Source organism: Nelumbo nucifera, chromosome 2 (genome assembly GCF_055504915.1).
Source record: "Nelumbo nucifera cultivar China Antique chromosome 2, China Antique-T2T, whole genome shotgun sequence".
Lineage (NCBI taxonomy): Eukaryota > Viridiplantae > Streptophyta > Magnoliopsida > Proteales > Nelumbonaceae > Nelumbo > Nelumbo nucifera.
Genome location: NC_142650.1, coordinates 16,645,884 through 16,664,284, shown reverse-complemented (window position 1 = coordinate 16,664,284; position 18,401 = coordinate 16,645,884). Strand labels below are relative to the sequence as shown.

Genomic DNA, 18,401 nt, shown 5'->3' with positions numbered 1-18,401 from the left:
AACCCAACCCAACCTAACTTTTTTAGATTGGGTTAGGGCCAACCCGGCCCAAGTTGCAGCCTTACTCAAAGTACCCACCTCAGCGCTGAAGCAAATTAGATGACAGATTGCAATCAAAAGATAAATGGCAATAACCAATAACCAAGCAAACAAAAATGTTAGAATGTGAATGGGCGAGTCCTCTCAATTGATGCGACTTTATTCACAATACAAGTAGTCGGACCAGTGCTGGTGAGAGTGAGAAGTTAGTCGGTCATTCCCGATTAGAAATCTTGCAAGGCTCAACTCCATGAGGATATCAAGAATCTAATTAGGGTGATAAATTTTTGATGCAGCTCAAAGGTAATGACTTTTCTATAATTTTATATTCAAGCAAACTCTACATTAGGGGTGCAAATGGGTCGGATTATCATTCAATTCAAATTTAAATTTGATTTTATTTTGTAGATTTCAGATATTTCTTATTGGATTTTCAAATAGAACCAGATCGGATTAGATCTAAAAATAGAATCCATTTCAAAATTGGATTGAATTCGAATCACCCGTATCCAATCAGACTCGGATATCTGGCATTCTTAACAGGTTTGAATTTGAATTGATCTTTGTGGGATTTGTTAGATCAATGGATCAGATTAGATATAGGATTTACATTATCGGATCGAATTTGGGTATTACCCCTATCTGAATTCGATTCGATCCATTTGCATCCCTATCCATACAAGGGTGCTTCACCTTCTCTTACCAGTGGTGGAATGAATGCTAATCTTTCTTTCCAGCGGTGAAAAGGAACTTCTTTAGGCCCTCATTGGACAACTAAGGCCTGAGTGAGGAAGATAAATGATAAATCCTTCTTTAGAATCTATGAACCACAGAATAAGATAGGGGGTGTAACCTATGCAAGTTAGGCTGGGTATATGGCTAAAACAGACTCCAACCCTAAGATCTGGACATCAGATCAAAGTGTAGCCCAATCTAAGGTCAAAGCCTGAGTTTGCCAACCTAAGCCTCGTCATGGCCAAATCCAACACAAATTGAGATGGGCTTGGGCTTATACAGACTTGGATGGGTTTAAACGTTTTCATGCTTATCTAGGCTTTGTATCCAATTTAAAAATAAGACACTTGGATTCAAATATGCATGTTTTTACATATGATACTGGTTTTGGTTCAAGCACAGGTTTTTAGGCCTCAGCCCATCCTAGAAGCTGAAAGTCTAAGCACAACCAATGCAAAAAAGCTTGGGTTGGGTAAGGCTCAAGTTAAATCAGCCAAAATTGCAAATCTAGGATAGTCTTGATCTCAGGGGTTGGACTACTCTTTGCTTGATTTTGGTAGTGTGGTCTCTCTAACGTGTAGTGTGTTTGAATCTACTGGATTGTGGTGTGGAGGTATTGTTAGTCAAATTGTAAATAAAATATTTCAATATTTATTATATTACATATAGATGATGTTTGGTTCCTGATGAGGGATAATTTGGCCCGTCAAATGATATGATGACACATGGAGTCATAGAACAAAGAGGTGACACCTCAGTGACCTCGGTGACCTCAGCAATCCCAGTCATCTTGCACACATCGGGTCACCCAGTTAGAGACCAAGGCTTGAATAGCTCAACTATATGCACCGATCTATCGAGATGCCACGTAACCTCTATCCAAAAGCAAGTCAACTGTCTTCAATCTCCTCGGGATCACGACACCACGTAAATGGAATTCATCTTCTCCTCGCCCGATTCGGACTGATTTGGATAAGCCTTATCAACTTGTGTAGAGTTCGCCTTTGGGTGCGAAACCAACTACCGACCGGACGGCCTGAGGATCTCGGACATGCATCGTGAGGCCCACGACAACTCGCCTATATAAAGGCCTTGCCTCCAGCCTCACAAGGTACGTGTGATTCAACTCTCTCAATACTCTAGCAATATTGCTTTCAACTCTCTCAAAAACCTCCAATTCGTTAATTTAAGCATCGGAGTGCCCACACCGGGTAAAGCACCCCAGACACTCTGACCTCATTTTCTTGTAGCTCGACTAGGTGACCTTGCTAGTTTGACGTTCGAGCTGTCCTCCAATAGGGAGCACTAGATCGCGCATAATCCGTTCCGTTGTCATTTATTTGAAAAACAGAACTAGTTCACTGCCACCCATGTGCTTATTCTGAAATGTTGTTTGGTGAATGTTTGTCTTGTTTTGTGTAAAATCCAATCAATAGGGGGAAGCTTCATTTTTAATGTTTCCCCCAACACCAAGGGGTTTATTTATTGTTTAGCTTATGTGGTGCCTAATGGCGCCTAAACATAAAACAACATCAAAAAGCATTTATTAACCCCTTTTCTAATTTTTCAAGATACATCACATACAAAATGTTTATTAAATAAACGACCATAGTACCACACAACCTCATAGTGATCATCCAATTAGTTGTGGTGTGGATTCATTCACGAGATACTGATATGTAAGAGAAATTGCAATATTTTTGTCTTCGGGTCATAGGTGACAGGTTTGATCGTGTCATGTGTGTAGGTATGTATAAACGTGTATTTTATCATTAAAAATGTATAATTATTTTTGAGATGTAATATATGCATATATAAATATTATTTTATATTTTATTTTTATTTTTAACAAATGTTAAAATTGCAATTGAGGCCCTAAAAGAATTTTTTGGTAAAATAGCAGGGCAAGGCACCTTTGGCCCCTTGGGACACAAATCTTGGAAAGTTACCTAAAATAAAAAATAACCCTAATCAAGCATCAGGGTGTAAAGTTATGGTTTCTGGAAATTTGCACGTAATATGTGCGTCCCACAACCTGTGATTGGGTCGAATGAATCAATGCTTGAACCACCTAGGTTGGATGATTTTTTTACCAAATTAATGTTTTTTTACCGAACGAGTTTCAACAGAATCAGATCCAAAATCAAGACTAGTTGATTCAAATGATTCAACTGTCCGAATCAACAATAGATTGAAAACACTACTTTTAAATCATCTTTCAAAACATACTACACTTCTAGAAGAATGCTTAATGGGCATAGGCCGTGTGACTTGTTTCAAAACCAAGCAATCCACAAAATATCCACAATACAGAACACCCTGAACTCAATTGTTTTATAATTGGATTGAATATTGATCAATCCCAACCCAAAAGTCAATATTACCTATTTAAATCAATATTGTAAGACTCAGACCGGAACAAAAACCGAAGTGCTAAAACTCAAATGGGTCATGGTGTCATTGGGTAGTTACTCCGTTCAACTTGTGAAAAGCGTCATTTAACTAGGACAGAGAATGCCTACCATTTCTGGTTTTCGTGATCTGACCATCTGGTCCAATCCGATCCAAGTCTTACATAGTTACATTTATGCTTATATATTAGTTTAATGTTCTATGTTGATTAAAGAGTAGATTTCATTAAAATCAATTGCTCAAGGTACAATCAGTTAAGAGTGCTGAGAAAAGAAAATCTGGAACAACAGAGAACAGACCAAGTGAACTGTGAACACACTTGAAATAGAAAAAAGAGCTCTTTTGGTAAGCAAGTGAGCCAGCCAGACGAGGACATATAGCCATGAACTTAACACATTACTCAGACAACACGGGGAAGTATTCATGCAGATTTAGCATGCCCATTTTATCGTATCATTACATTTTGTGCATACAATTATTCGAGCAATGCAGTCGTCATTCTCATCATCTAATTTAGAAGAAATCAATAGTTTCTTCCTTTTATTCAATTGTCGCTCCTATTGGGCTTGTCGGAACCCGGAATTATCTGCAACGTAAAACAGCAGAGGATTCGTCAGTCGCGTATTCTCAAACACTTAGATTATATTAAGGTGCGTTTTCCGTTTTACCATATCAGCTGCTGCCGGAATCCAGTCGTTAGTTGCCGGATTTCCCTTCCACGAAGCATGGTAGCCGGAATCCGAATCCGGTGCCAGTCTAAAGCAATTACCGTTCGCGTTATCCATCTTGATGAAACCCGTTCCCGTCTATAGGGAAAAAAAGATCAATCAAAATATTTGCCCAAAGAAAAAAGAACAAGAAAAGAAAAACCACCATCGACACACAAAAGCACCGTCAAATCTGCGAAGTGATTAACAGGAGAAAGGATTGTTTTGCATACTGTGTGGTGTTGCTTGTCTACGCAGTTCAGATCTTTGTAGTACTCGGTCTCCATGTATTCCTCTGTGGCTTCTCTCCCATTGTAAACCAGTTTCTTCAATATTCAACAAATCAAGCGAAACAAACATCAATTAAACAAAAGAAGCAACCAGCCAACCAACAGGATTTAGATTAATTGAAGTTGAAGGCAAGAAACAGTAAGTGACATTGACGTTGCTAAATGCTAAGGTTCAAGAACCGGTCCTTTCCGGTTGGTCTAGCTCCATCCGGATCGGATGACAACTCAAATATTTTGCTTCTGCCAGATCTGAAACCGCTGCTACCTGATCTAATTTCTAAAAAATTGATATGAATAGATAAACAATTAGCATGAGAGAGAGAGAGAGAGAACCTCAGGATCGTTCTCCAGCTGTTGAAACTTGGCAAGTTCGGGAATATTCTGATCGAAATTAGGGAAATCGTCGGCATAGTTAGAAGAGTACTCGCTGCGCTGAGGCTTAGTGTGGCGTTTGGGAGCGATTCCGTGGAAATACTCCCTCGTTTCTTCCTCTCTCCTGGCCGCCTCCTCCCTTGATAGAGGAACGTCGCTCCGGTTCGGCTTACTGCACGCCATTTCCTTCCAATTATCGATTTATCTTCTCGAATCTCGATAAGGATAATCCACGCAGGGACGGTCAGGGCCAATATTTATAAAGGGAACGTGGGAGCTGTCTTAACTCCTGCGAGATATTTTTCTTGCTTTCCCTTTTTCTTTCTACACAGCCAGGCTTATCCAAAACGTCCTTTGATTCCTGAATGTGTATGTGTAGGGCCCTTATTAAATGCCACTTACTATTAGTAGGTCTGACAACCGATACGAAAGTCCGAATCCCAACCGACACATGATTTCTAAAAATCACCATGAATTTTTGTTAAGTTATGTTTGGTTTGAAAGAAATGGTAGGGAAAAGCAGAAAAATCTATATAAATTTTATAAGATTTTTCTATATTTTTTTTCTTTTCCCTATCTTTTCCTTCAAATCAAATATAGCCTTAAATACATAATGTTAATAGATTATCATTTTATCCTTTTTATATTTAACCCTTATTAGTAATATCATCGGGGAGGAAGAAAAAAACGATGACTGACTATTCGGCTGTTCTCTTGATGGTGAGACACTGCAGCGATGTGAAGGAGCCTTGGGAAAATTTTGGCAGCGATGTGAAGGAGCCTTACTAATATTTAACCCTTATTAGTAATATCATGGTTGTTGAGACAGTTTTGGCTATTAAGGCTCAACAGCATAGGTTGTTGAGACAGTTTTTGAGTTGGATACGTTTTAAGTAGTTCATCTATTCATGCCTATGCTTTTGATTTTTAATAAAAATAAATTAAAATATAATTACTAATTTACCTATTTTCACGATAACGTATCATTCCTGGAAATTCTCTCAACAGCCATGCTCTTGGGCCCCAACAGCTAAAATTTTTCCGCCCGCCAGCACCACACCAGGGTTGACGTTGAAAAAAAAAAAACTGGCCCATTTTGAGATGACGACGCTGAAAATGGGAGGAATTTGGTGAATTTACTAGGTGGAGGCAGACAACTCCAGAGTCCTGATCAAACGTGACACTTATCCGTGCCTTATTTACTACGCTCTGGCCCGATGGATCGGTTTGAATTGATGGATTTGAAGTCTAATGACATATTATTTATTTATTTATTTAACCAAAATCACATGATTTCAGTAAAAATTTTTAATTCCGATATTTTCACCCCAATTCAGGAAGTTACTTTTCAATGTTTCCAAAAACCGTTGCTCGTTTACATGATCGGATTTAATCCTCACAAGACTGTATTCGTACTGTCTTCATATACAATTGTAACCGTGTATTGAAAATATCTCTGTATTAATATTTTTATTTATGAAAAGATATTCTTAACGCAAACTGCAATAAGGACGGTGTGAACACGATTCTTTGTAAGGACTGAATCGAAGTTCCTCTTTTACTAATGTTATATGCTTGGATTACAATCAAGGAGTTGGTGACTGTTTCCTTGGGACTATGTGTGAGTTTGAATTTTGACAGATGACTGCTTTCTTGTTGAGACCAAGATGTAAATAAAACCTGTGGGGCTGGATATTTTTGGGAACGCACTCGGGAAAACATTTCTTTTGACCGTGTCGCATGTGACTCCCACTGAAATGTAAGCACATCAGTTTTCGAAATAAAAATCAGTTGATGTGATAATTATCCAAAATTTACCGTGACTTTTTAATATTTCTTTTAAATCTATCATAACTTTTTAAAACGTCTAAAATTCACCACGTCACTAATTGGATATTAAACGGGTTAATAATTGTTAATATATTACCATTTTATCCTTCAAATAAATAACAAAATATACAAGACCCATATGAGAAAGCATCTGCCTTGTCTTTGGGCAAGTACAATGACCTTCCATCCACCGAGAAATCGACGATCGATCATATATCTGACCGGTGGAGATTACCATTGGATCTCTCATCAATCCAATGGGATTGAGCAGTAGAAATCCTTCGGAATTGTAAGGAAGGTCTCCCCAATTTCCTGATAAATAAGACCCTTGCATGCCTTCTTTTGATTCCCAGAACCCATTTCTTCTTCCTCAAATCCGAAAAGCAAGAATCTGCAATATCTAGTGGGTGTGAGAAAGCCATTGAGTACTGATACAGTTGGCTCAACATCCCCTTCGTTATTGTAAATGTGCTCCTCTAGAAACTCAATCTCATTAGCAATGACAGAGAGCATCTGAACCAGCGCGACATTGCTGAGCTGGACCGGAGCCAAGAAAGCCTCTGAGGACAGTGTTCTTCTTCTTCACAAATAGGAGAAAATAGCAATTGATGCCATAGAAGTTAAGGATTCAAAACCCTCGCTTCCTCTTCCTCTCCTCCTTGATGTGTACGATCTCTTTTGAAATTTGAATCCTCATGCAATAAGGCTATGTTTTATCTGATTTCATAACTTGGGATTGCCATATTCTTTTATCTGGTTCACTCTTCATTTTTGCCCATTTTCTTTCATTCTGCTCTGGCATGGCATCAGACGGAAATTGAATGGGAGCGATTGATAACTGAACAACTAATCCTCTAAACAAATTAATTGATAATTGCTGGCAATGAGAGCGATTGAGTAGATTGAATGCATAGATGATAGATTAAAACCCATGCGAATGGTACAACGAATATTTCTCTAATTCCTTTGTCTTACTTAGGAGGAGGGTCCAGATGATAGATTAGAACTCATCTCGTTTGTTGGCTCTTAAGACTATATCATTCATTGAACTACTCTCTGCCTCTCTCTCTCACCAAACTGAGAACCAAAGTTATTGAATAGCAGACGAATATGTTAACGCCCATTATTTTTGTTTTCTTAATGCTGGAGCTGGACTACAAATGACTCCATGATTTTCCCTTACCCACCACCCACCTTTCCATATTCTCTTATTTCTACTTCTCCATTGCGTTAATGGCAACCATTATGCCTATACATGTCATTTGCCCTACTACTTGCCCCTCATCTCTCCCTACTTCGCACCCAAAACTGTTCCATTATTCTCTTATTCGCTGTTATGAGGACACCCTCTAACGGTCCAGAGCAGCCCAAGTTGCTTCCCTTAATGGGTCACTTGGTTACCCCGACAAGACTGATCTGCTAACCCCAACACCTTCATCCTCGACGTATCATTCTAGTCCGGCATGGGCAGAGCCAAGGCAACGCCAATGAGAGTGCTTTTGGTCGGATTTCCGACCCCAAGATCGTACTTACCCAAAAGGGCATGCAGAAAGTTCCGAGCGACAGAGGAAGAGTGAAAATCGGTAGAGAGAGACCCTAAATGAACATATTTTTTCTCTAATTCGCCAGTTAGGGGCAATTTGGTCATGCAAATTGTATTTATGCTAACGTGGACAATTTATGTTAGTGATGGTGCTTTAACAAAAGGTGAGTCTTGAAAAATAAAAATCGCCAAAAATTGCCATCACCTCCTCGCACGTTTCCTCGCTTGCCTGGAGCTCACAGCTTCTGTTTCCACAGATTCCCCCACCCGCTTCGATGGTGCAGGCACCCGACACTCCTTTTCGCTAGACTGCTCTACTATGCTGTTTGTTTTCCGATGAAACCTTGTCGGAGAACCTGGTCGTTGCTCCCCTTTCTATCTACGCTTGTCGTAGTAGAAGTTTTGGCAGAGATTGAACTGCGTTTACAGTAGGATCCGGCGGCTCAATTTTGGATGGTATTGGATTCGCATCTCCTTTCTGACGACGTCTCGAAGTACAGTTGCGGTAGAGGACTCAGACGAGTTCTTGGAGAAGAATACAATCGCATTGCTAAAGAGGAGAAGAAATCACGGAAGAACTTTTAGCTGCAACCAGAGTATTGTCCTTCTTCCAACCTCTATCTCACTGTTTCAAGATCAAGATGTTGCCGGACCAAGCTTCTATATCCTGCAAATTGGAAAAAAAAAAATAAAAAACATCAGCAGCTGCAATATGATTTTTCGGCCAATTAAGCGGCTTTCCGGCACAATTTGTAAATTATTTGTCTTTTTTGCATGAACCTCATTTTGACATTATCATAACACAGGCAGATTCATTCGCATGAATACAGAGGTAGAGGAGGAAGACGATCCACTGCCCTTCATATTTTTCCAAAAAAATATTTTATTTTAGTTATTATATAAAAATATTATTTTATATTGATATTAAAGACAAAAAATTGCCTTTATCTGCTAGAAATCCTTTTTTTATAAAAGGCAAAATGAAAAAAAATAATAAATTTTAAAAATTTATAATTTATTAATATAAATTTTAGTATATACAATAATTTATATATAAAATAATAAAACGACTAAAATAATGTAGGTTGTGGGCCACGCCAGTCTATGGACTTTTACTCTTACCTCCAGTTCGACATGCAGTGCGGGCCGTGACACGTGGCTGTGCTGGGCCGGCCCATTTTATCAGCCGTTGTACTGTTGAAAGCGTCTGGTCTGGGTTCGAATTCTCCAGATATCAATAGATTCAATACCAAACTTGTAGCAAAATGCGACGGCGTGGAGGGTCCCCCACCGTAGTTGGTGTATAATTTGTATATGGAAATTAGCTCACCTACCAGATGATCTGGACTTGGGATCCGAACCAGCTGACCGCTGGGTAATGCTAATCCAAAGGATACCAGGTTCAGCTAATTGGGATCCAATTCGATGCTGATTGGTGAAACAATTAACGAAGAAGCAATTCCAACAATGCTTTATCATACGGTGAACCATCACGCCTCTCGACAATGATGTATGAGGGTGGTAATGAAGCAAAGTTGGAACCATCCCAATAGAATGTTGAGCGAGACATGCATTATCATATACGTGGGGTGACCTTGCTCAAATATTGATTCAGTATGATAGTGCAACGGACGTGATCACAATTCGGAGGGAAGGTCCCATCGAGTTCAGCTCGGTAATTGGGTGGATGAACCACTCGCCGGAAGTCGCCTCACTCGCACCTCCTCTCCGGGGTTAAGGCACTTTGGGGTTCCCAGAGTTCGGGGCTCTCTGACCTCTCCTGAGGCCTGAGCTCCTCCCAATGGACTTCGGGCCACTCCCAGATAGGAACACGACGATCCATCTCTAGACACCCCGAGGCATGGACACCTCGGGTTAGCCAGCTCGGCATAACTTGCTACGGGCAACATGTCACTCAAGAGACAACCCGACTCAGGGTAATTCGCGGAAGGGTAGCTCGGCGTACCACAGGAAGGCTTCCTGCTCGACCGTCGTGCCCGACAAACCTGTGGACAGCAGACATGTCCCTCGTTAGAAAGCATCGCGCCTGTCACCTTCAGAAAGGTGTCTCATACCTGACAGGCACGTACCCTACAACGACAGCCCTGCGCGTGCCACCTCAGCCTTGCTAGTAATGGCTGTGGCAGACTGACAGTGGCGGTTATACCTGCCCTGTCAGAAGCAGAGGGCCTGAAGCAACGAAATTCAGTTATAAGGGGCTTATTCTCAAAGAACAAGGTATCTTCTAATTACTTGCGCAATCTTCACTCTTAGCCATCGTTTTCCCTTCGCTTCTTGCACAAAGTACTGACTTAATCATCGGAGTGTTCCCGCCGGGCAAACCCCCGGGAGAACTTCTTCTTCCCTTTCGTCCCAGGTACCTCTCAGGAGCCACGCGAGTGCCAGCTAGGAGTGACCGGATCGCGCTACATCATTTGGCGCCGTCTGTGGGAATCGCTTCAAAAGGCCTTTCTCTCTAAACTTTCACAGTTCTCTTCTTCCTTGAAAAAATCCAGCACTCATGGCTTCCTCTAGCAACGTTGGACGAAGCGCGGAAATGGATAACTCCAGGGAACAACCCCAACTTCTTACGGTCTGCATCGGACAGTTCACCGTCACCCTCTCGGCGGACGGAATCCCCAGCTTGAATGTGCCTCTTACAGTGGCACCTGTCATCGCCCCACTCCCTGCTACAGTCAGAATGACGTTCACCGAACCTTCGGTCGTGCCCCCGACGGCCAGCCCGAACCAACTGGAGGACTTGATGCAGTGCATGCGGGCCATGCAGGCCCAAATGCAACAGTTCCAACAACTTCAGCTCTATCAACAACACGTATTGCACCAGGTCTCCCAGTATCAGTATCAGCAGCAGTTCCCCTCAACCTTAGCTTCAGCAGCCGCGGTTCCCGCCTCGACACCCAGCCTCGTAGCAAGCTAAGTCTCTCCGCCAGGACGAGCGCCCCTCTGGCCAAGGAGAGGCCCCTCAAAACTTCCCAAAAAACCAGGCCTCCCCCCGCGGCAGACGAGAGAGACCGGCTACCCCGGTCTCATCGCGGGCGGACAGGTCGGGAGGACACCGGCTCGTCAGGTCTACATCACCTTGGCAGTCGAATCTTGAAACCCCGCTCTTTGAGAACAGTTCGAGATCCTGGCAACATACTCCAAACATGACCCCTCTGTCCGCAGCCATCACCAGCAGACCGGGCTACTTCAGACACAAACCATTTCGGACAACGCAGAGGCGAGCAACACGAACGCCGAGCCCACCAAGAAGCAAAGACGCCGCCGCCGAGCTCACCGATCTGTTACCTGCGATTTGCCCGGGCTCGGGGGCAAAGAAGAGGTAAGCTTGGCCGAAGTCAAAGCTCCCCTCCTCTCAGTTCCATCCCCCCTGTCTTCCAAACTCCTGGCAGCCCCAATGCCCAAAGACTTCAAGCTCCCCCCTCTTGACAAGTATGACGGGTCGTTTGACCCAAATGACCACGTAGATGCCTTTCAGTCATATATGCACCTGGTGAGAGCTAGTGAGTCTTGCATGTGCGTGGCCTTCTCCACTACTTTTAGGGGAGAAGCTCGCACGTGGTACCAGAACTTGGCACCTAGGTCGATAAGAGGTTGGACGCAGTTCGCACAAGCCTTCACGTCCCACTTCGTCACCAGCAAACGGTGCCCGCGAACTGAAGAAAGCCTCCTCAGCATAGTGCAAAGAGAGGGAGAGTCCATCCGGGGCTATATCAAGTGGTTCAACGATGCTTGTATGCAGATACCGCGCCTGGACCCCGCCGTACACTTTGCAGCAGCCAAGAAAGGCGTGACACACAAAGAGTTCAAATGGCACATGGTCGTCAACCAGCTAGCAACCATAACCGAGTTTTTGAAGCTCGCGGATAGGTTCATAGCCACCAAAGAGGAGATAAACCAGAAGGGCGAGGGTGCGCCCGAAAAAAGAAAGAGGGAATGAGAGCCCTCCAGTCAAGGGGACAACCGAAAGAAAAAGGATACAGTTCGGGGGGCAAAGCCGGGTCAATTGTTCCGAGCTCCTGTAGTGGACCGAGCTGATTACACCCCATTGAACGCGAAGCGGGCCGAAATCCTGATGGCGATCAAGGACGCCCCGTACGTGAAGAGGCCACCCCGTCTGAGGGGGAATCCCAATGAAAGAAATAAGAGTTTGTATTGCAGTTTTCCCAAAGATCACGGTCACAGTACCGAGAGTTGTAAAAACCTCCGTGACGAGATAAAGGAGCTCATCCGTCGCGGATATTTGAGAAACTTTGTACAAAATAATAATAACAATAGTAATAAAACAGGTCGGCAAGGGGAGCACGGTAAGAATCCTTCCAAGTCCAGCAGCAGGCTGGCCGAACAACCGCAGAGGCAGCCTCCAAAGGAGAGGACAGTTCGGGGGACCATCCACATGATAGTGGGAGGATCGATCATTGCGGGTTGCACTTCAGCAGCAATTCGGACGTCAGTTCGTGAGGCCACCCGAGAGGAGCAGAACCCCCCAAAGCGGTCGAGGACAGAAGAGCCAATTTTCTTCACAGAAGATGATGTGCGAGGGGTCCACTATCCCCACGATGACGCGCTCGTAATAAAGCTAAGAATCAACAACTTCGAGGTCAGACACGTACTCGTCGACTCAGGCAGCTCGGCTGACATCCTCTTCAAAACTGCGTTCGACTAGCTTCAGTTGCAGAGAGGTGACCTGAAGCCTACAAACACTCCTTTGGTGGGTTTCAGCGGAGAAGAAGTCCGGTCCCTTGGGAAAATAACAGTACCTGTGGAGGTCGGCACATGGCCTTGTGTGGTCAGATTCAAACACAACTTCCTGGTGGTCGCAACCCCCTCCCCCTACAATGCCATAATAGGTCGACCGATCACCCATGTCCTGCGAGCGGTGGTCTCCACCTACCATCTAGCTATGAAGTTCCCTACAGACTTCGGTGTGGGGGTAATGCGGGGTGACCAGCTCGAGTCCCGCAAATGCTATGTCGGTCGCCCTGAAGGGAAAGACCAAGGTAGCCGACGACCTCGAACTGGAGCGACCTATGGAGCAAGGTGAAGAACGAGCCGTGCCCACAGAAGAAACCATCGCAATCCCGACCTTAGCGGCAGACCCAACTCGGACACTTCAAATCGGCGCTTCTGTCCAGAAATCTCTACGATCCGAACTGGTAAGTTTCTTACTTCAAAATTTGGATATTTTTGCATGGTTCGCGGCAGAGATGCCCGGTATAGACCCCAACCTTATAACTCACAAGCTGAATACTGACCCTGTAGTTAGGCCCGTTAGACAGAAGAAACACAACCAAGCCCTGGAGCGGTGGAAAGCGGTCGACGAGGAGGTCGAGAAGCTCCTCGCAGCTGACTTCATAAGAGAAGTCCACTACCCGAGCTGGGTAGCCAACCCTATCCTAGTAAAGAAGGCCAACGGCAAGTGGCGCATGTGCGTCAACTACACCGAGCTGAACCGGGTTTGCCCAAAAGACTACTTCCCGCTCCCTAGAATTGACCGTTTGGTGGACGCGACCTCAGGGCATGAGTTGCAAAGTTTCTTGGACGCCTATTCGGGCTATAACCAAATCAAGATGGACCTGGCGGACGAAGAAAAGACTACCTTCATCACGGAATTCGACCTGTACTGTTACAAGGTTATGCCCTTCGGTTTGAAAAACGCAGGGGCAACCTTTCAAAGGCTTGTAAATAAATTGTTTGCACCGATAATCGGCAGAAAAGTAGAATGCTATGTAGATGACATGGTCGTCAAAACTCAATTCTCACATGAATTAAAACAAGACTTGCATTCTATTTTTGAAATTTTGCGTAAGTTTAATATGAGGTTGAACCCAAACAAGTGTGTGTTCGGTGTGACCTCGGGTAAGTTCCTAGGATACATCGTTAACCGGCGCGGCATTGAAGCCAACCTGGATAAGGTTAAGGCCATCTTAGACATGAGACCACCCCGTTGGTTGAAGGAGGTTCAGAGGTTGAATGGTCGCATAGCCGCCCTGAGCCGCTTCATGTCCAAATCGGCAGCCCGCTGTCTGCCGTTCTTTAAGGCAATCAAGAGCAAAGGGTTCGAGTGGACCCAAGACTGTCAGCTCGCGTTTGACGAGCTCAAGAAATACCTTGCTAGTGTGCCGATCTTAACCCGGCTCGAGGAGGGCGATGTTTTAGGATTGTACCTCTCGGCAAGCGACGAAGTGGTTAGTTCAGTACTAATAAAAGAGGTAGGTCGGGTTCAACGACTCATCTATTATGTCAGTAAGGTATTGCAGGGAGCAGAGACGAGATACCCAGAGATAGAAAAGCTAGCATACGCACTGGTAATTGCAGCTCGGAAGCTCCGCCCGTACGTCCAGGCTCACACTGTTATCGTTCTCACCGATAAACCTCTGAGGCAAGTCTTACTTAAGCCTGAGGTCTCTGGTCGGCTGACGAAGTGGGCCGTTGAGCTTAGCGAGTATGATGTCCAATACAAGCCGCGAACTGCCATTAAGGCCCAAGCCTTAGCAGATTTCATCGCCGAGTGCACATTCAGCTCCGAAGCCCCCTGGCCGATTGAGCACGAGGCTCCCAACTCGGGTGAGCCCGAAGCTCCCAGGCCGGTCGAGTCGGAGCCCCGTGAGGTAGCAACCAGTGTGACATCTCTCCTAGTTCGGCCAAGCCTGAGCTGGGATGAGGTGCCCTGAATCCTTCACGTAGATGGCTCCTCGAACCAACAGGGCAGCGGAGCCGGAATAGTTCTGCACGACCCAAGTGGCACGAAACTGGAATACGCGCTACGCTTCGAGTTCGCGGCATCTAACAATGAAGCGGAGTACGAGGCCTTGATAGCTGGACTAGCTCTAGCCAGAGAAGTAAAAGCCAAGCACATCGTTATCTGCAACGACTCCCAGCTTGTGGTCAACTAGGTCACCGACGAGTACGAATCTCGGGAGCCAACCATGATCGCCTACTTAGCCAAAGTCTGAGAGGCCCTGCTCAACTTCCAGTCACACTTTATCAGGCAAATCCCAAGGTCGGAGAACGCTGAGGCTGACACCCTGTCCAGATTAGCCAGCGCCAGCGACATCACCATGAGAACCGTGTACATAGAGGACTTGCCTCGGCCTATAATTCTCGGGGCGGCGGGGGGGGCAGAGGAGGTCGCTCCCGTCATTCAAGCAGAGCCGAGCTGGATTGACCCGCTCGCGAGCTTCTTGCTACACTGGAACCTCTTTGCAGATCGCAATGCAGCCAGAAGGGTACAGCGCCAGGCAGCCAAATACGTCGTGATAGACGAACGGCTATACCGGAGATCTTACACGCTCCCCTACCTGCGTTGCTTGCGACCCACCGAAGCCGAGCTCGTACTCCACGACACTCATGAGGGGTTGTGCGGCGGACCTTTGGGGGGCAGAGCCCCCGCCCAGAAGGCACTTCGACAGGGGTATTATTGGCCAACAATGAAAGCAGATGCAATTGAACTTGTTAGAAAATGCGACAAATGCCAGAGGCATGCCAATATTCACCACCAACCTGCTGCCAACCTTAAGTATCTCACCAGCCCGTGGCCCTTTGCACAATGGGACATCGATCTACTCGGGCCATTCCCGCCAGCAACGGGTGGGAGGAAGTTCTTAGTAGTAGTAGTAGACTACTTCACCAAGTGGGTAGAAGCTGAACCCCTTGTAACGATCACAACCCAGAACATCCAAAACTTCTTTTGGAAGAACACCGTGTGCCGTTTCGGATTACCTCGGGTATTGATTTCTGACAACGGCAAGCAGTTCGAGGACATTAAATTCCAAGACTGGTGCCAAGACATGGGAATCCGACATAATTTTACTTCAGTCGCACACCCTCAAGCAAACGGTCAGGCAGAAGTCACGAACAGAGCCATCCTCCGTGGACTGAAGGCTCGGTTGGACCGAGCTAAAGGGTTGTGGGCAGATGAGCTACCCAACGTTCTCTGGGCATACCGGACCACGGAGTAGACCGCCATGGGAGAATCACCCTTCAATCTCACCTACGGCACCGAAGTAGTGATCCCCCCAGAGATCGAAGTACCTACGCTACGATTAGAAGCATACAGTGATCAGACAAACAAAGATGAGCTACGTACCAACCTCGATCTACTCGACGAAGTAAGGGACCTCGCGTACATCAGGACTGCAGCCTACCAGCAGAGAGTAGCTCGGTACTATAACGCCAGGGTCAGGTGGTGGAACCTCTACGTTGAGGACTTGGTCCTTCGTAAAGTTATGGTACCTGAGCCCGACGCTGGCAAGCTCGGGTCCAACTGGGAAGGTCCCTACCGAGTGAAGCGAGTGCTCGGGGAAGGAACTTACGAGCTTGAGATCCTCAAAGGGAAACAAGTACCTCGGGCATGGAATATTGTCAACCTAAGACAATACTATCTGTAAGAATTGAGTAGGCCACGAGCCACTCTCAAAGCCTAAGGGCCAGAATACCGAGCTAATATGACCTCGGCACAACAGGACCCAGTCGCCTCTATGGCGTGAGCAGACTTTGAGAGTGGGCCACGAGCCACTCCTCTAGTCTAAGGGCTGAAATGCCGAGCTAATGAAGAAACCCCGGCAGCATACAAAGCCAAGTTGCCCCATCAGCACGAACTAAGTACTTGTAGCGCCTGAGGTGCAGGCGGCACAGGCATGAACCTTACAACAAATAGCCCGCCTTGGCATGTGAAGAATTAAACCCATAAGGACAACTGACAGCAAACTACCTCGGGTGCAGACAGGTCGGGCGTGAGCCCTACTATGTCCCTCACCCCGGCATACACAAGGCTACCCCTACTGAACAGTTCGGGGCCGCGATGACCGTTAAGGAACTCCCACCTCGGAAGTTTAATTCGATAAATTAACAGCTTGGGGCGAATGACCACTCCGACAAGATAAAATACACAAACTCTTGGCAAAAAGAAAGAAAAAATCTCTTCATTACAGGAAGTTTGGCACATAAATTTCATTAAGAATGTCTTGATTACAAGGGAGGTTAAGTTTACAAATACAAGGAGCAAACTACTTCGGAAGCTCGTTGCCTTTGTTAGGGACCTCCTCGGGGGCAGTAACTGGGCCAGCATCCTCTGCTTCATCTTCGGCGCCCTCGTCTTCAGAATCTGGATCATCTTTTGACTGACGCACGGTGTCGTCAGTGATTCGTGAAGTGGTGATGGTGCTTGTATCCAGGTCGGGGTAGAGGTGCTTGATCAGCCACCGACTAAGCTTGATGCCCTTACGGTAGGCCTCCGTCATCACGTTGTCAAGCTTTGAAGAGTTGACGTAGTCAATGACGGCCTGAGTCTTGGCCTCCTCGAGAGCACCCTCGAAGATTGCAGTTTTCTCTCTTATGTCTTCCTGGAGGTACCCCACTTCATGTTCCAGCTTCCCCTTCGCCTCCTTGAGGCCTTGCACTTCAAGCTTCAAGGCATCCCGCTCAGCCTTGAGGCTGTCCACCTCGAGCCCTAAGGCCTCCTGACCAACCTTGAGGCCGTTCACCTCGGCCCTCAGCTTGTCTTTGTCTCGGGCCAACTCCCCCTTCTCTGCCATTAACACCTCGATGAAGCTCTTCTGAGCCGAGGCATCACTCTCCAGGCGGTGGACTTGACAACGAGCTGCCCTCAACTCAGTATGTGCTGCGCGAGATGACTTCTCAGCCTCCAGAGCCCGCCTCAGGTGCCGATCTGATTGAAGGGTCAAGGCGCGAATGGCGGTGTTCACCTGCAAAAGGGAAACCGGTCAAGAAGGAAATAAAAAAAAAGACTCACGACCATAGTATGAGTGGCAGCTCAAGCGCCGAGCTGACCTGGAGTGAGTTCGACCCACTCGCTGACCTCCCCCGGGTATGCAGCCAGCTTGCTCTTATTCAGGCTACACTGGGGGTTCAGGACGGTTTGGTTCCCCTGACCCTCCGAGCTGGAAGCCATCATCTCCACATCACGGGTGGAACTCTCAGAGGCCTCGGCGGCAGCCTCAGCAGGATTAGCCCCGGCAGCAGTAGCATTGGCCTTGGAAACTCTTTCACCAGTAGGTCCGGCGGGCTTGGCAGCAGGCTCAGTGGGCCTAACGGCAGGTTCCGCTAACACCTCGGGCCCCTTAGGCACGGCCCCTTCTTCCAAGTCAACGACAGGTGCGACTACCACCTTGGGCCCCGAGGCCGAAGTCTGCGGAGGTTGGGGCTCGACTGAAGCTCGTGGGGACTCAACGCGCGCCTTCTTGGCTACGCGTTTCTTTCTCTTCATCTGGCGGAAGAGCTTCTGGTTGTCTATTCTCTCCGCCTCTATGGGACCTGCAGCAAAACACGACATCAGCAACCCGAAGTGAACATATGAACAGAAAGACGAAGTCAAGCTCGCCTGGACGAGCTTCTCCTCAGAAGTGAAGTCTTTATAATTCAACCCGAGCTGAGCCAGTGACTGGAGCACCTTCTTGGTCTTCCCATCTAGGATGACACCGGGGTCTTGAA

The 18,401-nt window shown here is 46.1% G+C and overlaps 1 protein-coding gene and 1 long non-coding RNA gene across 2 annotated transcripts; both read right to left on the bottom strand.

Moving 5' to 3' along the window:
* Nucleotides 1-3,390: 3,390 nt before the first annotated feature.
* LOC104597021 (uncharacterized) lies at nt 3,391-4,825 on the bottom strand. Its single transcript, XM_010258395.3, has 4 exons — nt 4,517-4,825; nt 4,127-4,219; nt 3,855-3,992; nt 3,391-3,772 (listed from the first exon to the last, which is right to left on the bottom strand). The coding sequence occupies exons 1-4, from the start codon at nt 4,736-4,738 to the stop codon at nt 3,731-3,733; spliced, it is 495 nt and encodes a 164-aa protein (XP_010256697.1). The 5' UTR covers nt 4,739-4,825; the 3' UTR covers nt 3,391-3,730.
* Nucleotides 4,826-8,014: 3,189 nt separating this feature from the next.
* Nucleotides 8,015-9,061, bottom strand: LOC148801955 (uncharacterized). The gene is made up of 2 exons (XR_016083016.1): nt 8,709-9,061; nt 8,015-8,595 (listed from the first exon to the last, which is right to left on the bottom strand). It is a non-coding gene; the product is annotated as an uncharacterized LOC148801955 (long non-coding RNA).
* Nucleotides 9,062-18,401: the final 9,340 nt, after the last annotated feature.

Bases quoted from the DNA above. Each gene is read 5' to 3' on its own strand.
- LOC104597021 (XM_010258395.3), bottom strand. From the start codon at position 4,738: ATGGCGTGCAGTAAGCCGAACCGGAGCGACGTTCCTCTATCAAGGGAG. The intron at 4,220-4,516 runs GTTCTCTCTCTC...TGAATATTGAAG, and splicing joins AGCTGGAGAACGATCCTGAG to AAACTGGTTTACAATGGGAG. The intron at 3,993-4,126 runs GTATGCAAAACA...TTTTCCCTATAG, and splicing joins TAGACAAGCAACACCACACA to ACGGGAACGGGTTTCATCAA.